Below are 18397 nucleotides of genomic sequence, written 5' to 3'. Positions count from 1 at the left end.
GAGTAAAGTTCAGACTGTTTCATCAGCAGTACAGAGCATAAGGAAGGAATTGGGTAAGGAATGGTGTCTCTAGCCTCTGTTTGTCACAGGGTGGAGATGGATGGCAGGAGAGAGATCACTTGATCATTACATGTTAGGTTCACTCCCTCTGGGGCACCTGGCATTGGCCACTGTCGGTAGACAGGATACTGGGCTAGATGGACCTTTGGTCTGACCCAGTACGGCTGTTCTTATGTCAAAAATTCATTGTCGAATTCAGTTCAGCTGAAGGGAGAGGCATTGGTACCAAGGGAACTGCAAACAGCTGTACTTAAAATGAGCTGAATCTTTTCCCGAAAGCTTTATCAATCAATCAAAGAACTATTTGATCATTTTCATTCAGACTCTCATAGTTTTCATGCTTGTTAATTTCGATCAGCTTTATCCTTCCAACTACTGGCTGGAGAGGATGCCGAAATACAGACATTTCATAAGAGAAGTTTTCCTTATATAGGTGTTTCTGCTCTAGCTAGAACCAAGGGACACCAGAAATCTCCCAAGAAAGCCATTGCCCCAAGATACAGAGCCTGATTTTCTTGAACAGGTTCAGACAGACAAATTTCAGATAAGTGCCCAAACTAAGATACCGATGCAGATTAACCCAAAACACTGAAGCCCAGATCCGCAAAGTTGGTTAGGCCCATAATGCCTATTGATTTCAGTGGAAATTAGGAGCCTAAATACACCTTTGAGGATCTGGGCCTGAAGCGCCTCTTTTTGATGCTTCTGTAGTCTTCTAGTTGTTCATTTGACAAAAAGCAGGATTTAGTAAGACAACAATACTCTGCACCTATATAGCAATTTGCAATCAAAGACCTCAAAGAATTTTACAAAGGTAAGTGTCCTTTACCCCCATTTTATAGCTAGGGTAAATGAGTCACAGAGAGATTCTCCTGATTTTCAAAAGCGCTGAGCATCCCCCAGTTGATGGGAGCTCTTTGTCTACCCTTTCAAATGTTACATCCTAAGTGACTTACTTAAGATAGTTACGTACCACAGTCGGTGATGGTTGAGGTACAAGCCTTGGTAGAATAATGTCAACACAGTTAGTGCTATAGCCAGTATTAGAACTTTAGTTCTCTAACTTCCAGCTCCAGGTTCAATCCACTAGAGATATGGCCCCAAAACATCATACAAGGGTGCTCCAATTTTGAATTCTGAACTGGACTTTGTAAATGGCCCCTGTCTTTATTATGGAGTGAATCCAAATCCCAGATATAAACACCCCCAAACTTTGGGTTGTTGGCAATCCCGAATAAAATGTTACTTCTGGAGCCCATTTCTTTTTCAGATTAATTCTGTGATATTAATATGAAATATTTGACTTATTAAATCTCGCCAATTGGAAATCGAGATTAATGTTTCAAGAGCGAGGGAAACATTTAGCTTTATTCTTTGATGAGAAGACTCATTCTGCTTTCCACACAGCCTGTTGAATCAACATCTGCAGTACAACTATGGCAGTTACAAGCACTCACCTTGTGCTTATGACATGTCTACCCTAGAATTACTTTGCAAACATTTAAATTCATCTTGTTTTTGTCAACGAAGGGATGAGGATATTAATGCAATATTACCTGGGCCTCAGATATACATCACACACTGACAGGGAGCCAGAAGAAATGGTATTTAATTATAGTATACATCAAAATAAATTTCATTCCAAAGATTGCTTTCCAGTTCATAATGATTTATTACTTGTCGTCCAGTAATTCCTACTAATCCCAATGAGGATTGGGACCCCATTGTGCTAGGCATTGTACAAACACAAAAGTAAAAGATGGTCCCTGCCCCAAAAAGAGAATCTGCTGCTTTTATATTTAGTATTGATCATTCTGTTCACAGGAAGACTCTAATGAGGTTTACCCTTTTTAATTGCTCATGGAGTCTGAAATTAAGGCACCAGCTAAAAAAAATTTCAGAAGTGTCTAAGTGATTCAGGCGCCTGTCCCATTTTCAAGTGACTTAGGCATTTAGGAGCCTAAGACTCACCTCAAGTAAACAAGATGCAGGTTCCTAAGTCCCTTTGAAAATGGGATTTAGGCACTTTTGAAAATTTTACACCAGATCCTTAGCTAGTGTAAATCAGTGTAGCTCCATTGACTTCAATAGAACTACGACGATTTATAATCAGCTGAGGGTCTGGCCCAGTATCCCTTTTTTCCTATAGTAGTTACAAGCTGGGGAGATACTAGTTGTCTGATTTACGTTCTAGAGTGGTTAGCAGGATGGAGAAAAGTTCCAGTATCCCCAAACTTGGAGTGAGGAGGACCCAGAAGAATTTGTTATTTGTGCGCTCCCCTGCTGGCTACTAGTAGATCATCTGGTCTCCTTGCCAAAGGCCTTAATTCTGGTCCCTCCGATGTTAAGGAAAGTTTTGTTATTGATTTCAAAGAAGCAGGATTAGACCCCAGTCTTCTGTTGAAATGAATTTGGAATGGGAAGAGATAAAAAATTGTTAGCCACGCACCCCTCCCAAATGGGCCTTTTGCTTAATAATTCTACCCTTTTCCAGGAACTTTCTGTCTCAAATACCTCTACAGCCAACGAGTAAAGAACAGGCCAATACAGCACCTGCCAGTGCATCAATGGGAGGCAATGGAGATATGCCCTCAAAGCCATCACAGCCCCTTTATGGTCATTTTCCAGCATGTACATTTCTGGTTTAGGGCCAGATTGTGATACCTTTATCCATATTGGACTAAGTAGTACCTCTCACTATGCATAGTCCTACTGAATTCAAAGGCATTACTTGGTGAGCAAGACACTACTCAGTCTGAGTCATGGTATGACAATGAGGCCCTTAATGGCAACATATCTGGCTGTCAGCATGAAACACTCACACTCCTGGCACTACAGATATTTTATCCAGTTGCAGAGGAGGGAAACCCAGCAACAGGCTAGGAAGTGGCATCAGAACTATGCCCTTGGCTTGTTAATTGGAAAGGGAAAGTTAATAAGGCTTGCCCTACAATTATGTACAATGTAAGATAACTGGCTTATATTAACAGTTTTTATTGAGCAGGAGACCAGGTGATATTAGACACCAAATCCCTTCTCACTTCCTGAGGTGATAGTGGGATTTCACTTCTCACTTTTCCCCCCTGCTCCAAAGAAGATCAGGATTTCTCCAAACCCCTTTGGACGTGTAGAAAGTTCCCACTAAAAAGTGTGGTTACCAGCCCATTCAGGTACATAGCAGCAAATGCTACAGGCTTCCTTGAAAACTACCCACACCTGTAAGCTGAGAACTCCCAAAGCAGTCCACATGTTTTAATTCCCTCTTCCCTTGCCCCTAAACATTTTCACTCAGAATGCCTACATGTCAGGGAATATCATACATTTTTGAGCTCTGCATATTGGCAGTAGCCACCAGATGGATGGTGCATTTCATGGTCACTGGGTAGCCAGCCATTGGGTTATGTATTTCATTCCTGGTCCTTCACTAAATTTGGGTTCATATTTGTCTGGACTATTGACCAAACCACAATTTGTCAGCCTTTAGTAGCAGCTGTACAAAGGATGAGCTTATGTCTGTCCTCACAAACACTGGTTGACTATCATCATTGACTAGGCCCAGGTGTTTCCTCATGATTTTGTTCATTTAAAGAAAGAAAAAAAAGAAAAACCTTCAGTTCTGACCTTTACAAAAAGAGAAATAAGAAAAATTTTGGCAATATATACAGGTGGGGAAATTGCACTTAATTACAGTAGTTTACATCCATTGGACAAAATTTACTTCTTTAATATAACTCTCTATTTATAGATGGAGATGGAAGGATCGGAGAGGAGAGAAGTTTATCTATATTTACAGTTTAATTGGCTCAGTTCAACAGAACATGCGATTCCTTCTTCCAAACTCCAAGTAACAGCTCCAAGTCTCATCAGTCTGTTTGGTGAAGGAATATAACTTAAATATGTTTGATCTTCGTCTTCCTCTTCTGCCATCTGTACATTTTGTTCTTAATTTTCTCATGAGAGCCAATGCCCTCTCAAAGGCAAATACTTAAAATCCTCAAGACATCTCTTGGAAATACTGCGTGAAGGAAATGGAAAAGCACAGTCTCTGGGAGTAGGCACTTCGGTCCTGTCAAGTCACAGAAGGGTGGCTATTAAGTCTTGAAGCGCTAGCTCTTTTTCAGGTTAATGGGCGTCTCGCTATAGCACTAGACAAGCCGGCTGAGCTTCACTATGGCAACACCCCTCGGACTTCGTTGGTTACCGGCGTGATGTTGTGGAAAATAAGTTCCCGTTGCTAGGTGCAGAATAAGTGAGGTGTGGAACATCACCAGGCTTGCAGGGGACACTGGGAGGGAAAGAAACAGGATGCGTGAGTTAGAGAGCGTACAAAAAAATGTTGCAATGTGCAGAGGTGGAGTCACTGGACCTGGATGATTTTATGACACTCGGGATTGAGCTTTCAGGACCATTCAGGTGTTCATAAAACGTTCAGTGTGATACAGACAGTAATTCGTACGCTGCCTTTCCTTCCATAATATTATGGGAGCAGAACATTCTGTCCTGCACAAAGGCTCCAATGTGCCAAGCAGCCTCAGCTCCACGGAGTTCTGCTCGTATTCTACACATCCCAGGAGGTCCGTTTATTGACCCAGGCTAAGATCCTCAAAAGTATTCAGGGACCTAACTCCCTTTGAAATGAATGCGAGTTAGTCACCTAAAGGATCTGGATCATAGAGATCAGTCCCGTTTATACCAATTCCCATTAGCCTCAATGAATTCAAGGGGAAAATACTCCAAGGTTGCAGATTGGGCCCGTAGCTCTTAGAAGATTTTTATGCAACCGGTACATTGGGGCCAATCCTGCCAGCTGACTTGGTAGTTAAGGACACTCATCGGGGCCTAATCCAACTCCCACTGTAGTCAGTGGGTGTTGGATCATGCCCAAGGTCTCAAGAGTTGCAATGGGGAACACAGTGGGAAAATAGTTTTCACGCCAGATGTTGCAAAAAAGGGCCTGTGTGTGCCCAGCCTATGGGAGAAATTGTTCCAAGACCAGTTCATTTGCCTTTGCAATGCTGCCAAGATCAGCCAAGCGTATGGAGATCTGCTGAGTAAATGCAGTCACACGAGTTAAAAGTTGCTTGGGGGGCAGCTCATGTTACATACAGGCCAGGAGTGATGACCCTCTGATGGCTTTCTTGTGACCTATGTAAAATGAGTTGAGGATCTCAATCCCAGATCCACACCAGTATTTAGGCTCCTAACTTGCTGGGCAGGTGTCCACTTCACATCATCCACGCAACTGGTGCTGCCTTACCAGCACTCTCAGCAGAAAATGGGTAATGGGACTCACTTCTTGCACCTAGAGGTGGTCCCTCCAGATCAGAGTTGAGGCATATTGACCACTGGGGAGCATAGGAGATGCTTGCCTTGCTGCTGCTTCTGCTGTGTGGCGGCTACACGGAGGACTCCTGTCTCTGGTTTGTCTCACCAGCACTGACTAGAGAGAAGACACGGTGTACAACATGCCCCTCTGCCATTTCTTTTCTCGTCTGCTCGGTTCATCCTCTCTCTTCCTGTCTCACCTCCCCAGCCCCACTCCTGACAAGGCGCATGCTGCATTTCAAGAGAAGCTCCAAAGGAGGGAGAGAGGTGAGAGCACACACTGAACCACTTGAACAAGGGCAGGAGGGACAGAGCTGAGCCCTTGGTGTCTCTCTGGTTTTGGAAGCATTGGTCAATTATTTCCCACCTGGAGGTTCCATGATCCTTCACTCTCCACCCCCTCCCATCTCGCCTACTCAGTTCTTCAATTTTCAGATTTTGGGTGGAGAATGAGGAAGCCTGGGATGACCTTGTAGATTCAGTGAAACATCATAACAGGGAGATAAGGAGCCGCCAGGAGGCCTCTAGGACATGTCATTAGGGATGGGCCTCAGAGCTATCAGATGTTTGCTAATGCAATAAAATGGTGGCTCAGCCTTAAGTGTTGTCAAAGGAACTTATTTACCCCTTCCAAGTCTAAACATAAACATCTGATAAGAGATCAGCAGTGTGGTGCTCAGAGCTGAAGCTGGCGAGCCCAGCCCAAAGGGGTGGCTTAACCGCTTAACATAGCATTCTGCACTGTTGAGCAAGAGACACTGGCGGTGTTCCTCTTCCTGCTTCCCAGCAGGATGGGGATAGAGCCCTGCAACTGGTCCAGGAGAGGGAGGGCCACAGTATAGCTCAAAGGGCAAAGCCTACCACCAAGCTACATAGATAAGCCCCATCCACTTTTGCTCAGCTGGAAGGATCCTGTGAGAGGCTAGGAGAGGGAAGCTAAATCACGGATAGGCTTCGCATGAAATCTCGCCTTCGAAATGTCTTAAAATCTTATAAATACAGGAATTTGCACTGGGCATTTCAAACTTTCCTGAGAAAGGAGCACCCTGGCCTCCCATTTTTATTGGTCTGTCAATCAATACAGATTTTTCCAGCCTGATCAAGTCTAAACAGTGGCATTTACCTATTTAGGAATGGGAGTGGAGACCATCTGGGGCATGCCCTCCTTCTAGCCCTGCTCCACACACACACACACTGAACTCCTTCCAGATACGTTTCTTCTTTTGCACCCATTCTCTTCCTCTTGCAGCAGATATTATAATGCTCTTCACCACATACCACCACCACAACAGCGGCTACCAAGAAAATGCTAGGCTCCTCCTCCTACTTCGACCTATTTAAGCCACTGCTTGTATGCGCCACTTTCCACTATTGGCTGGGATAGTCAATCTGCTCAAGTGCATAAAGTTCCTTCTACTGACTGCTCTGGCAACAGGCCTCAACCCAAGGTAGGGTGACCAGATGTCTCAATTTTATAGGGACAGTCCAGATTTTTGGGTCTTTTTCTTATATAGGCTCCTATTACCCCCCACCCCCGTCCCGATTTTTCACACTTGCTATCTGGTCACCCTAACCCAAGGAGATGTAAGTTTTGGAGATGAAGGTTCTAATTCTCATCGCTGTGTATGTGCAATGAGTAGGTGGCCATGCTGTCTTATGCATTCAGCTGTGGATGGATACGAAGCTAGTTTAGCTCTGGGCCTTGTGCATTTAAGGTGAGTGTGTCTACTTGCACGTGGCTTGGCACAGAACTTTACCATGGGAACCACTAGCATTATGTTTTCAACATCAGCGCTCATATCCTTCTGAACACCCAGAGCAAAACTCCAGTTAGCAACCAGTGTGAGAATGGGGGTCAAAAGGAGCACTGTGAAATGACATGTATGAGATCAGGAAACAAAAACCTGTTTATTGAACAAAGCCTTTTGACTCTTTTTGTCATGTCAAAATAGAGCATAAATCGGTCAAATGATTAGCTGGTATCCTAGGGCCTGACCCAAAGCCCCCATCTAGGGAAAGGCTCCCATTGACTTCCCTGGGTTTTGGAACAGTCCCTTGATGTCTTCTCTTCAGAATTCTGCTCCCCTCTTGCTAAAAGCAGTAGGTGGCAATGAAAAAAATATTCAATGATGTTTAAGATGAAAATTATTTCTTGCCTTTGCCGCTAACGGTCAAACGGTGTTTGCAGAATGGATCATAGAAAAGCAGGCCTATCTATGCAAACTTGGGCCTGGACACTTACTAATGAGCTTTGTTTGGGACGGCTGAGGGTGAAATGTATTCCAGTGCACAGACCCTTGCATCACTCAGCTCCCACTCTAGCCCTACTCTTGTGGACTTAAAATGGGACTTAAGTGGGTCACTTGCCTGGTGCCGGGCCTGTGCCCATAGAGAAATTTCATTCTATGCTCAGTACAATTTGCATGATCAGGTGCTATGGTTGGGTAACGTGGTATTTGCTGATTATGCTCAGCACTTGTTTGCATGGGATAAAACAAGAGTACATTAAAAAAATTCAAGTAAAATAGTGTGTGTGTGTGGGGGGGGAACGAGTGGCTTGATTATCTTGGCCAGCCATGCTTCAAGGTAGGCTGATCATTCTCTCCAACGAAGGGCATAAGCCGTCATTAGGCTCCATGACAGGCCTAGCGGGTAGCATCGTGCACTATTTTGATTAAAAAGAACATTTCCTGTATTCAGAGGGCTTGTTTCAACAAGCAAGCATCAAAGTCAACTAGGGGTAAGCCAGGATAATTAATCAAGAGAGAAGTTAGGGCTGAGCGCACACCAGATGGATTGATAAAGCCTTTCAAAGGAAATGGTATTCCCTAGGAGTGCTGATGCGCCTGATTGCCCGACTGATTGAGATTTGTGGGCACAGATAAATGTTTTCCCTGCACACTACAAAGAGTGGGAAACCTGACAGGAGTCGCAGGGGCAGTGGGATTTGGAATTACACTTTCACCTTCCATTTTGTGAGAGAAAGGTTCTGTGGCGGGTCCCACACCCGGGGCCAGATCGTCAGCTGGCATAAGTGTATCTCCATTGACTTCAAAGGAGCTCCGCCAAATCACACCCACTGCGAATCTGGCCCACTGACTCCAATGGAGCTGCATCAGTTTACACCAGCTGTGTGTCTGGGTCATTGTACTTGGTCTTACACAATCCTGTTTCTTTCATTTTTTTTATGGTGGCAGAGCCTTCCCTTTGCCATCCTCGGAGGGAAACTTTAAGGGCATCTGAAAATGAACCCGGGCAGCAATTCCAAACATTATTTGCTGTGCATTTGTTGCAAAGATTTTTCTCTTCCCACCGTCAGAGCTTAGCAAAAAGAAGTTTATCTGGATACAAGTTCAAGGTTGTCTCCTATTTATCTAGTAATCGATAAGGGCCACATATTTCCCACAGTCCCCAGAACACTTTTTTTTTTTTTAAAAGGGCTATTGTCTGATCTGGACACTAAAAATGTAGGGCCTGATTCACCTTCACTTATGTAAATCTGGTGTGACACCAATACAGATTTGGGGGCTGGGGACCAGATTCACAGCTGGTATAAATCAGCATAGCTCTATTGACTTCACTGGAGTTGTGACAGTTTTTACCAGCTGGGGATTTGGCCCAATAACTTCAATGCTGATACACACAAGCTGAGGATCTGGCCCCAGATTCCGATCTCATTTCCACTCATCTACATTTAGTTTAACTCCAATGACTCTGACAGTTACTCTGGCTTGTCTCACTTGCAGTTTAGAGCCAGTCTCTCAATATAATCATTCAATGTCATTTTCAGTAAGCCTTGAATGACACCAAAAAGTCATTTTGATTCAAGGAAGTTAAATTGACTTTGATGGAGTTATGCCAGAGATGAACTTGGTCCATTGACTTTGCTGCATTTATCAAAGGCTCTACACACCACCTTCAAAAGACAAGCCTGGGAGCTTGAATTCATAACTTTGCTAGACACTAAATAACATGGTCTTCATAAAGACACGGGATTTATGACTTATTAAAACAATCTGTAACCCACTAATCTCCCTCTTTATCCTATGACTACATGGGTGTTAATGGGCCACTCCATCTTAAATGGTCTTGGAATCTATGTGTTAACTACTTATGCTAAATCATCTGTTCCTTCTTGTATTTAGCTGGGACACTCTGAGTATCTTTCCCAGACCTGAAGAACTCTGTGTAGCTCTTTCACCACCAGAAGTTACCTCACCCACCTTATGCTTTTTAAAACAAGTCATAATAAACCAGCACAGCTTGGTGTTACATCCTCATGCTAGTCATTTTTGGGGCCAGGTTTTAAGAAGAAAATGAACTGGATTCACAATGGGTGACAGGTGTTGGGTTGAGAGCTCTGGAGAGTGGAGTGAAGTCCTCCATATATACACTGAATAGCACAGCCCAAGCCACGCAAGGACAAGCTTTCCCCTACACAGATCTGCCAACATGCCTTAACTCTGCGCTGGGATCACATATAGAGGTAGGTGGATCGCTCCCTCTCCACAGCCCATTCACGCTGGGCCCTTTCCTTTGAGTCTGCCAGTAAGAATGCCAGTTACCAACATGGACACTTGTGCACTGTGAACAATCCTGAGACCACCCATTAATTTCCACACAAAACATTCAGCTGCTGTGGTTTATATAATGGGCCGGTATTTAGGGCTGAATATCAAACACTATCCAGAAATAGCAACACACAGGCCTTTGGATCAGCTTTTGTGAATGCTGGTGTGGTCCCTGAATATCACTCTTAGAACAGTGGAGCTGAGAAGCAGACACTGGGGTCTATTCACCACCAAAAGTATTGGCTTAAACTCCCATTAGCAGTAGCAAGCGTACCAGGGAAGTACACCGTTCACACTGAGAGAATCCTATCCCACTTTCCCAGTATGCGCCATTACCTGTTTATTGGAAGACATATTGGTTAATGTACTGATGCTGCTGGTATCTGTGACCACCATGGCTGATGGAAACCGGGAAGTGTGGGAATACTGGGGAGGCTCCTGCTTGTGTGCATACACTATGAAAATGAAGGAGACAGACAGCAATCATACAAATGCCAGCTACAGTCTTCATGCAAATGCAAAGCAGTCAAACCAAAAAGTTTCCAACACATTTGTGGGTTTTTTTTGTAAAAACAAATAAGGAGGAATGCTCGGCGTCCTCCTTAGAGGTCTGGAGAATCCACCTGGTTTCTCTGCAGCAGCATTTGGAGAGATTAAGGGTTAAAATGGCATGGTTTGATCCAACAGCTGAAGACCCTCAAACCACTTTCTGGGAGGCCATTCTGCTGGAGAACCAAATGCACAAACAAGACAATGAGCAGGAGTGCTGGACAAGAGCATTGGAGGCAGCATAGGCAAATATCCTAGATGAAGTCAATGGGAGTTTTGTTTACCAGGCTGACCAGGAATGGAAATGCCTGAATTAAGAAGCAAGCTCTTTGTCCAGCTGAAAAGTGTGAAGCAACTTCCCATCCTGTTCTCCTCAGCCAGAAAAAAGGTAAAAACAAATTCTTAACTCTGGTTAGTTTTTGACCAGCCTTAACAACCGTTTGATAGAAAATTGGGTTTTCAGCTAAATTTTTTTTTGCAAAAAATGTCTGCTCTCTGAAGAAATTTTTGATTTTTCATCAAATAATAGAATTCCCCAAAACTGAAATATTTCAGTTATGAAGTGCTGCTACAGTGCCTCATGGGAGTTGTAGTTCAGGTTCCTCATGCTTTAATTCTTCTCTATGGCTGGTCTCCCCAGACAAACTTCATCTCCCATGATGCACTACTACCATATCTACCATATAACTGCCATGATGTACTACCTCCTCTCATCAAGAAGAGACCATGATGCATCCTGGGAGATTTAGTCTAACCAGGGACCCTAGTGGAGAGAGGAATGGATGCACTAGGTTCCTGAGCTTCAGCTCCCATGAGGCACCACAGTGGTATTTCACAATCTAACTATTTTAGTTTTGGGACAAAATATTTTGCTGAAAATCCACATTTTCTGTGCAAAACAAACACACACCCCACCTCCTTTTCTGACCAGCTTTAGTGTTTAGCAAGATATTCCATCTGCTGCTGCTGTCAAACCTCAGTTCGAGGACCTACACCTCTACCCCGATATAACGTGACCTGATAGAACACGAATTTGGATATAACGCGGTAAAGCAGCGCTCCGGGGGGGCGGGGCTGCGCACTCTGGCAGATCAAAGCAAGTTCGATATAATGCGGTTTCACGTATAACGCGGTAAGATTTTTTGGCTCCCGAGGACAGCGTTATATCAGGGTAGAGGTGTATGTTATAATCACCAACCTGCTGGCCAAGGAGAACTGGAAGAGTCTCCCCTCACAGTCTCTGCTGCTCCTCAGATGGCCAAAGCCTTATTGTTTAATTACATGAGGCCCCTGCCTGCCTGGTAAAACTAAAAGCCGGGAATAAAGGCCATGTATTCCATTTGGCAAAACAAATCGTTAGTCACAAGGACTAGGCAAGGTGTTTTAAAAGATTTGTTGTTAAGCTTGAGTACATGCTACAGGTAAACTACACCTGAAAATTTAGTAAACATAACGGGAGCATACACTAGTTTACAGTTAGACTGGGGTCTTGGAGAATAGTAAAACTGCAGTTCACTTATATTATGCAATTAGGCATCTCAACTGCATTGTACATTTAAGCATCTTACAGAACACGATTCCCCAATAATTTGGGGAAGGAAACCCTGGACACACAAGATTTCTTATTCTAATCTAGGTCATAATGTATTTTTAAATTTTTTTAAAATGATCATGAGAGTGTAAATGAATCAGGCACAATCTGAAAATTGTTGTTCGTAGAACTGTAATATGAGAAAAGCTCAACTGAAAAAAACACTAACAGACATAAAAACAAAGGCATCATTTGCAGAACATACGGGTAGTTCATCCTCCCCCACATACCTATGTTCTAACTTCCTCCCCAAAGTGCAAAGACCATAATAAGTAAAATGAAATGGTTGGGATTGTCAAGGAGACTCAGGGAGTTAGGCACCTAAATCCTATGGACTTTTACTGACTCCCTTTGAAAGCCCTAGCCAACAAATACAGCCATACGGAAAAAAAGTTATCATCTGCTGCCTGCCCAAATGTCCACAGAGCTAAACCTGTTTGTTTTTCATCACCTGCCTGGCCCCCTAACTCCAATGATCATGTTGAGTGCACCTTAAAAGGGTGGTCCTATCAATTGCAGTTAGAGAAGAACTCAAAATCTCCTTGGATAGCACAGTGCAGGCAAGCACAGGCGCTCTGGGGACACAAACAGAAGATCCTCAACCAAATTCTGCTCTGGTGTAAATCCGGAAAAACTCCACTGACATTATTCTGAATTTACGCCTGTGATCGAGAGCAGAATTTGGCTCCTGGACTTGCAGACCGAGTATGAAGGAATAAGTTTGTGCAGCGGGAAGGTGCACTCTGTATTCTAAAAGAGGAGCAAATACATGTACTATGGAAGGGTGAGATGGGAGGGGTGTAACAATGGGCAGTGGGCAACATTAATTGCCACGTGTTGGCGCCCTCTGATGAAAGCTGAGTCATTTCCTCATATAGTCCTGAAAGGTGAAGTTAGGGTGTTTTCATTCCCCTGATGCTCTTTGGGATTCAAAATTCTTCCATGGTGCACCCTTTTTATCTGACTGCTTTAGTGCTGGAGAGTTTGCGATTCCCCCATGAATCAATCTACTTTGGAAAGGGAATGTCCTAACACCTGCAGGAGAAGATGACGCAGGTCATGAGTTAGAACCAACTAGCCGGAGGGGTAGAGAGGGCAAGGAAGGGAGAAAGCAAAGTTAATTCAAAATGTATTTATGACAATTGGCAATTATAATGCAGCTAAATCCTTCCCTTCAGGCCTCAACAAATACCTGACAAGATCCTTACTGTGTGAATTCTGCAGCTGAGTCACTGTGGCCATAAAAGGCTGCTGTGTCATATGGCTGGGCGACTGTTGCATGAGAGGCTGTTGATGAGGACTGTGTAGCTGCTGGGAAAACTGGACTGGTTGTAAAGCTGCCAGACTTCCGGCAACACTGTTGATAACAGGGACGCTCTGCGCCTGGGAAGTATTTAGACCTATGAGAACAGAGGAGAACGAAACAACATGTCAAGATTTCAGTGCTGGTGGAATCAGAAACAGAGACGGCTGCTGCAGTGGAATAAAAATCGAGATGAATGTTATCTTCATACATTGGAGATACCTACAAGGGTTGTGCTGTACACGGTCTGCTTCTATCTGCAGTACAGCAGGGTGTGCGGTAAAATCAAAGGGTTTTATCCCCCTCTCAAATACATCTGTTTTCACAGCTTTCAATGGAGTTCCTCCTAGTTTATGCCCAGAACAGCTGGTCAGATCAGGCCCTAAACACTCTGGGTGAAATCCTGGACCCGCTGAATTTAATGGCAAAACTCCCATTGACTTCAACAGGGCCGTTGATTTCACTCACAGCACCTAGCCACTGCTTTCCTTCCCCTCTGAACTTGGTGGCGAAACACCATAGCACGTGGCAAAAGACCACAAAGTGCGTTAGTGCTGGGAGCAAAGAACATTACTGTACCCAGCTGGAACTACGGAGGAGGGGGAATTCAGAGCTGCAGAACGGAGTTACTCGCATACTGCTTCTAAACATACCAGCCGAGGGGATAAAAGCCCTATCCACCGGAGTGTACTGAAACTAGAGCACGGTGAGGCACTTACTTTGCGCGATTGCCATGACGCCAGAGAGCGGTGTCATGATGAGGTTCTGAGATTGTTGTGGGTTGTGATGGGGCAAGCTGTGGATATTGGTCAGGGTACTTACAGGGGGCAGCCCACCTCCCGAAACAGAGATCTGTCAAGAAACCAAAAGGGACAACAGATGTCAGAGGCGCAATGGACAAAACAGCTTCTAGTCAAATGAAAGTGACTTTGGCTAGGGCCAGCCATACAGAAATGACTCCCTTCATGCATGACTAGGCCATTTCACAAAAAAGACAAGCAAAATCATCTCATGGAAAGTGACCCAGTCAGTTGGGGGGAAACCACAATTTATGTCAGTTGGGAGCTCTCTGGGGCAGGAACTCTCTTTTTGTTCTATGTTTGTACAGCGCCTAGCACAAAGAGGTCCTGATTCATGACTAGGGTGACCAGATGTCCCGATTTTATAGGGACAGTCCCGATTTTTGGGTCTTTTTCTTATATAGGCTCCTATTACCCCCCACCCCCGTCCTGATTTTTCACACTTGCTGTCTGGTCACCCTATCCATGACTGGGGCTCCTACGTGCTACTGCAGTAGAAATAGTTAAATAAACCACAGCAGCAACAGAGAGAGGCATTTCAGGAAACCTGCTTCCACTGCTTCCATCAGTCTACCAGATCCTAAATTTTGGATCCTCAAGTCACGCTGCAAAAACTCATCTTTTTTGCTCAGGCCTTTTCTGAGTAAACAGCAATGTCGCCAGTTCTTGAGAGTTCATTGCAATTTTCTTGGTAATTAGTGTTTTATTCTTAAAGCCGCAGATCCTGGAGTCATGTGATTATGGGAGAACTTTCATTAAAAAAAACCACAACACCACCAAAAACCCAATTACTTTCTAGCCCTCATGGTTACAAAGGAAAGGTGAAAAATTCAAATCATAAAGGTTAAAAATACAGAAGGCAAAGAACAGACCCCACATGTATTATTTTTAAAAATTTCATTAATTTTTAAGTCAGTTTCATCATTCTAGGGGGCCAGACTCATGGTTTTTGAACGGCTGCAGCTGGCAATCCTGAAACAGGCTATATGGTGGAGGAATGCTAGTTAAGTGAGTCTGGTTAGGTTTAGGCTCCAATTCAGCAAGGTACTTAAGTAAATGCCCAACTTTAAGCATGTGACTTGTCTCATGGAGTTCAAGGGGACTGCTCATGTGCTCAAAGTTACAACACATGCTTATGTGAACGTCTTGCTGAATCGAGGTCTTGATGTTTCGGACAGCGACTCAATTGTTCTTACATGGGTGCCTAAAATGAGGTTATTTAGGCCTGGTCTAGATGGGAGATATGTCCCAATTACAGCCATCAATATAACTGCACTACTGCAACCCCCTGGTGCAGACAAGGCCAAGTGCTTGACACCACAATAAGCTTTCCCAGTGCATATTGTGGCTTTCCTTGTCTACAATGGTGAGGGTTTGCACCAGTGTCTGAAATTGGGGTCCCTGATGCAGGCAAGGATTCAGATACCTAAATAAAACCAGTCTGATTATCAGAAGTGCTGAACATCCACAAATTCCACCGACATTGATGGGAGCTTCAGGTGCTCATCCCTTTGAAAAATCATTCCACTTTTATTTAGACACCTCAGTGTGGATTTAGAGACACTTCGGGGTTCCAGGTGTGAAATTTTTGGTCTCGGTTTGCAAGTGTATCATGCACATCTGAGCTTGAGATGGGCCTTGCTTTAATTGAAACAAACATATCAATGCATTTCAGAGCATGAGAATGAGTCAGATTTTCTTATCCAGTATTTTCCCTTTTCAAAAAGTTCTTCAAGGCCGGCTTACACCACAGCAGGTGTGCAAGTCAAACAATCAGTCACAAAACCATGGAACTCTTGCAGTTTGGGCTAATTTCAAACTTGAGATTAGGACCAAAAACTTGAACCAAAAGAAACAAGCTAGAGATCACATGACAAAGAAAGTATTCAAACCACATCATTAAAACAACCCTCCACTGAGTTTTCCATAGCTGTGATGGTAAAAGGCAATGAAGGCTCATAAAACAATGACAAGCCCAAACTCCTGATAGGTTCAATAGCATGTGCCTCAAAAAAAACAAAACACAACATTACTTTAAGCTGCAACGACTTCCTTGGCTGTTGTTAATTTGATATGGGATATTAGAGAAACATGTTTACTCACTGGAAACCACAGCCCACAGCATATTTGTGTTAAATAACTTGCAAGCACTAGCTAGCTCTGCGGAGGAGATCAGAAATAAACTGGATGACAGCTCCATACTAATGGATGCCCATAAATGTTGGGTGCTATGCATCCTGCACTCAATGGGGCTGGTTGAGCACTGCGTCAAGCTGGGTAAAAAGCTTTTACTGCTGTGCATGTTTCTGTGATGGTTAAAATCGGTTCCGTTTCAACTGTAACTTGTTAAATTTCAAACAAGCACCGTCGTGCTTTCCCCCCATGCTGCTCCTCACACTTGGGAGGAGCGGCCTGTGAACATCTGCAAAACTACCTCATTGTCCTCCTCCAAATGCTTCCAGAAAGCTCACCTTTGCTGTGATGGCTACAGAAAACTTGGTAACAGTTAGGCAGCTGGAGTGCAGAGACCACTGGCTACCATCCTGCTGACCAATCTCATCTAATTGTGCTTCCTCCATGTGTCTGTCTGTCTATGCACCTGCTGTCTCTCGTCTTACACAGAGACTGTAAACTCTTTGGGTCAGGGACGGTCTTTATTCCATTTGTACAGCGCCTATCACCACATAGTTCCTCTCTGTGACTGGGGTTCCTAGCTGCTATTGCAATACAATAAAATAAATAATATGTTTGGGCTACTACTTCAGAATACTCTCCTGACTTTTAAAAGGAAAGACTCACAATGCCTTATCAGTCATTTTGTCCATTTGATTTTTAATGCCTGATGTGTCATCTATTCTTCTGGATTATTTTTTATGATTATTCGTGATCTGCTTAGAAATGCATGTCCCAAATTTTGGGGTCATGTGCAAAATCCAGATCTCTCTTTGCAGTGAGTCAAACCTAATGTTCGGATCGAAAGGCTTTTACTGTAGGAAGTTGTTAGGAATCTGGATTAAGATTATGTAGTTTGGGCCCACTGATATTTATTACCATTGCCACATACAGTATCTTTTTTCAAGGCTCTCATTAGGGAAGTACTTGAAGCCAGTTCCCATTGTCCTAATCTATATTATGACCAGGACTCATTTATATTTCAAAAGCCTGTGTGTGGGCCACCATCCTGTCTCTGTCACCAACAGAAGCTAGTTCAATAAGAGATATTACCTCACTAATCTTGTCTCTCTAATACCGTGGGACCTCCAGAGTTAAATGCATAAACTGCTACAGCTTGAACTACAGAGCCTTGTTTACTGGGTCTGTAACTAGAGCTTGGCATTTTCAAAATGTTAAAAAATAAATTGGGTCAGACCAAAGGCTGAGGTTTTTTTGAAATTTTTTCGAAAATTTAAGTTGAAAAAAAATTTCATTTTGAGTCAATCAAAATATTTTGTTTAGCTATCCAACGTTCTGAACTGGTTTTGAAGGTCTTAAAAAAAAGAAGAGATTATTTTGATATAAAAAAGCCCTTTCAAACTGAAAAAAGGAAAAACATTTCAATTTTTTAAAGATTTTCAGACAATTAGGTGAAATCGACATGAATTCGCAAAATGTTTTGGTGTCACCAAATCTGTATTTTTGCTCTCCCCCCACCCAAAAAAAGAAAAAGCTTTGGCCCAAACTATTCCACTCAGCTTGAGCGGTACCAGATTCCTATCCTCTGTGGCCCAGGTGCAGAGTGGCCCAGTAACACACATTGAGCAGCAGAGTGTGTGTGTGTGTGTGTGTGTGTGTGTGTGTGTGTGTGTGTGTTGGGGTCAGAGAGGGGAAGGGGCTTGCTTGTAAAGAAACTGCTTCCCTGGTGAAACTTAGAACTTTGGAGGGCTTAAGAAAAAAAATAAATGAATGAGCATTTTATCAACACGAATGTCATCGGCAGCGAAAAACAAACAGTGATCCACCCACTGTGCTACTTTACAAGGCATTCAATCAATAAAATGAGAACGGGCCTGTGTCAGGTTTATTGGCTGGGTTCAGACCGTACACCACTACCTACGGTCAGAGCGCTGCCTTTGACTCCTGGCAGCTGGGATTTTTTTTACCCCGCCCCTCCCACCTCCAGCCCTACAATGCTTCATTGTTTAACGTGGGCCTTGTGTGAAACTAAAAAAAAAAAAAAAAAAAAAAGTCTTGTTTGTTT

The 18397-nt window shown here is 43.5% G+C and overlaps 1 protein-coding gene across 3 annotated transcripts in view; it reads right to left on the bottom strand.

Annotated features, from left to right (window-relative positions):
* Positions 1-1653: 1653 nt before the first annotated feature.
* HNF1B (HNF1 homeobox B) overlaps positions 1654-18397 on the bottom strand; it is a 60933-nt gene continuing 44189 nt past the window's right edge. For 2 of the 3 annotated variants that reach the window (XM_024195402.2, XM_024195404.2), the window contains exons 6-9: positions 14119-14251; positions 13305-13496; positions 10293-10411; positions 1654-4345 (exon numbers count right to left, since the gene is read on the bottom strand). In XM_024195402.2, the coding sequence (XP_024051170.1) occupies positions 4325-4345; positions 10293-10411; positions 13305-13496; positions 14119-14251 (465 nt within the window). In that variant the 3' untranslated portion in view covers positions 1654-4324. Of the gene's footprint in view, positions 4346-10292; positions 10412-13288; positions 13497-14118; positions 14252-18397 lie in introns of all 3 variants that reach the window. The other variant, XM_024195403.2, reaches the window with a different exon arrangement.

This window comes from Terrapene carolina, unplaced genomic scaffold, assembly GCF_002925995.2.
Source record: "Terrapene carolina triunguis isolate 2854851 unplaced genomic scaffold, T_m_triunguis-2.0 Scaffold231, whole genome shotgun sequence".
NCBI classification, from domain to species: domain Eukaryota; kingdom Metazoa; phylum Chordata; order Testudines; family Emydidae; genus Terrapene; species Terrapene triunguis.
Note: the sequence above shows the minus strand (reverse complement) of the source record. Positions and strands in the feature narration are given on the sequence as shown.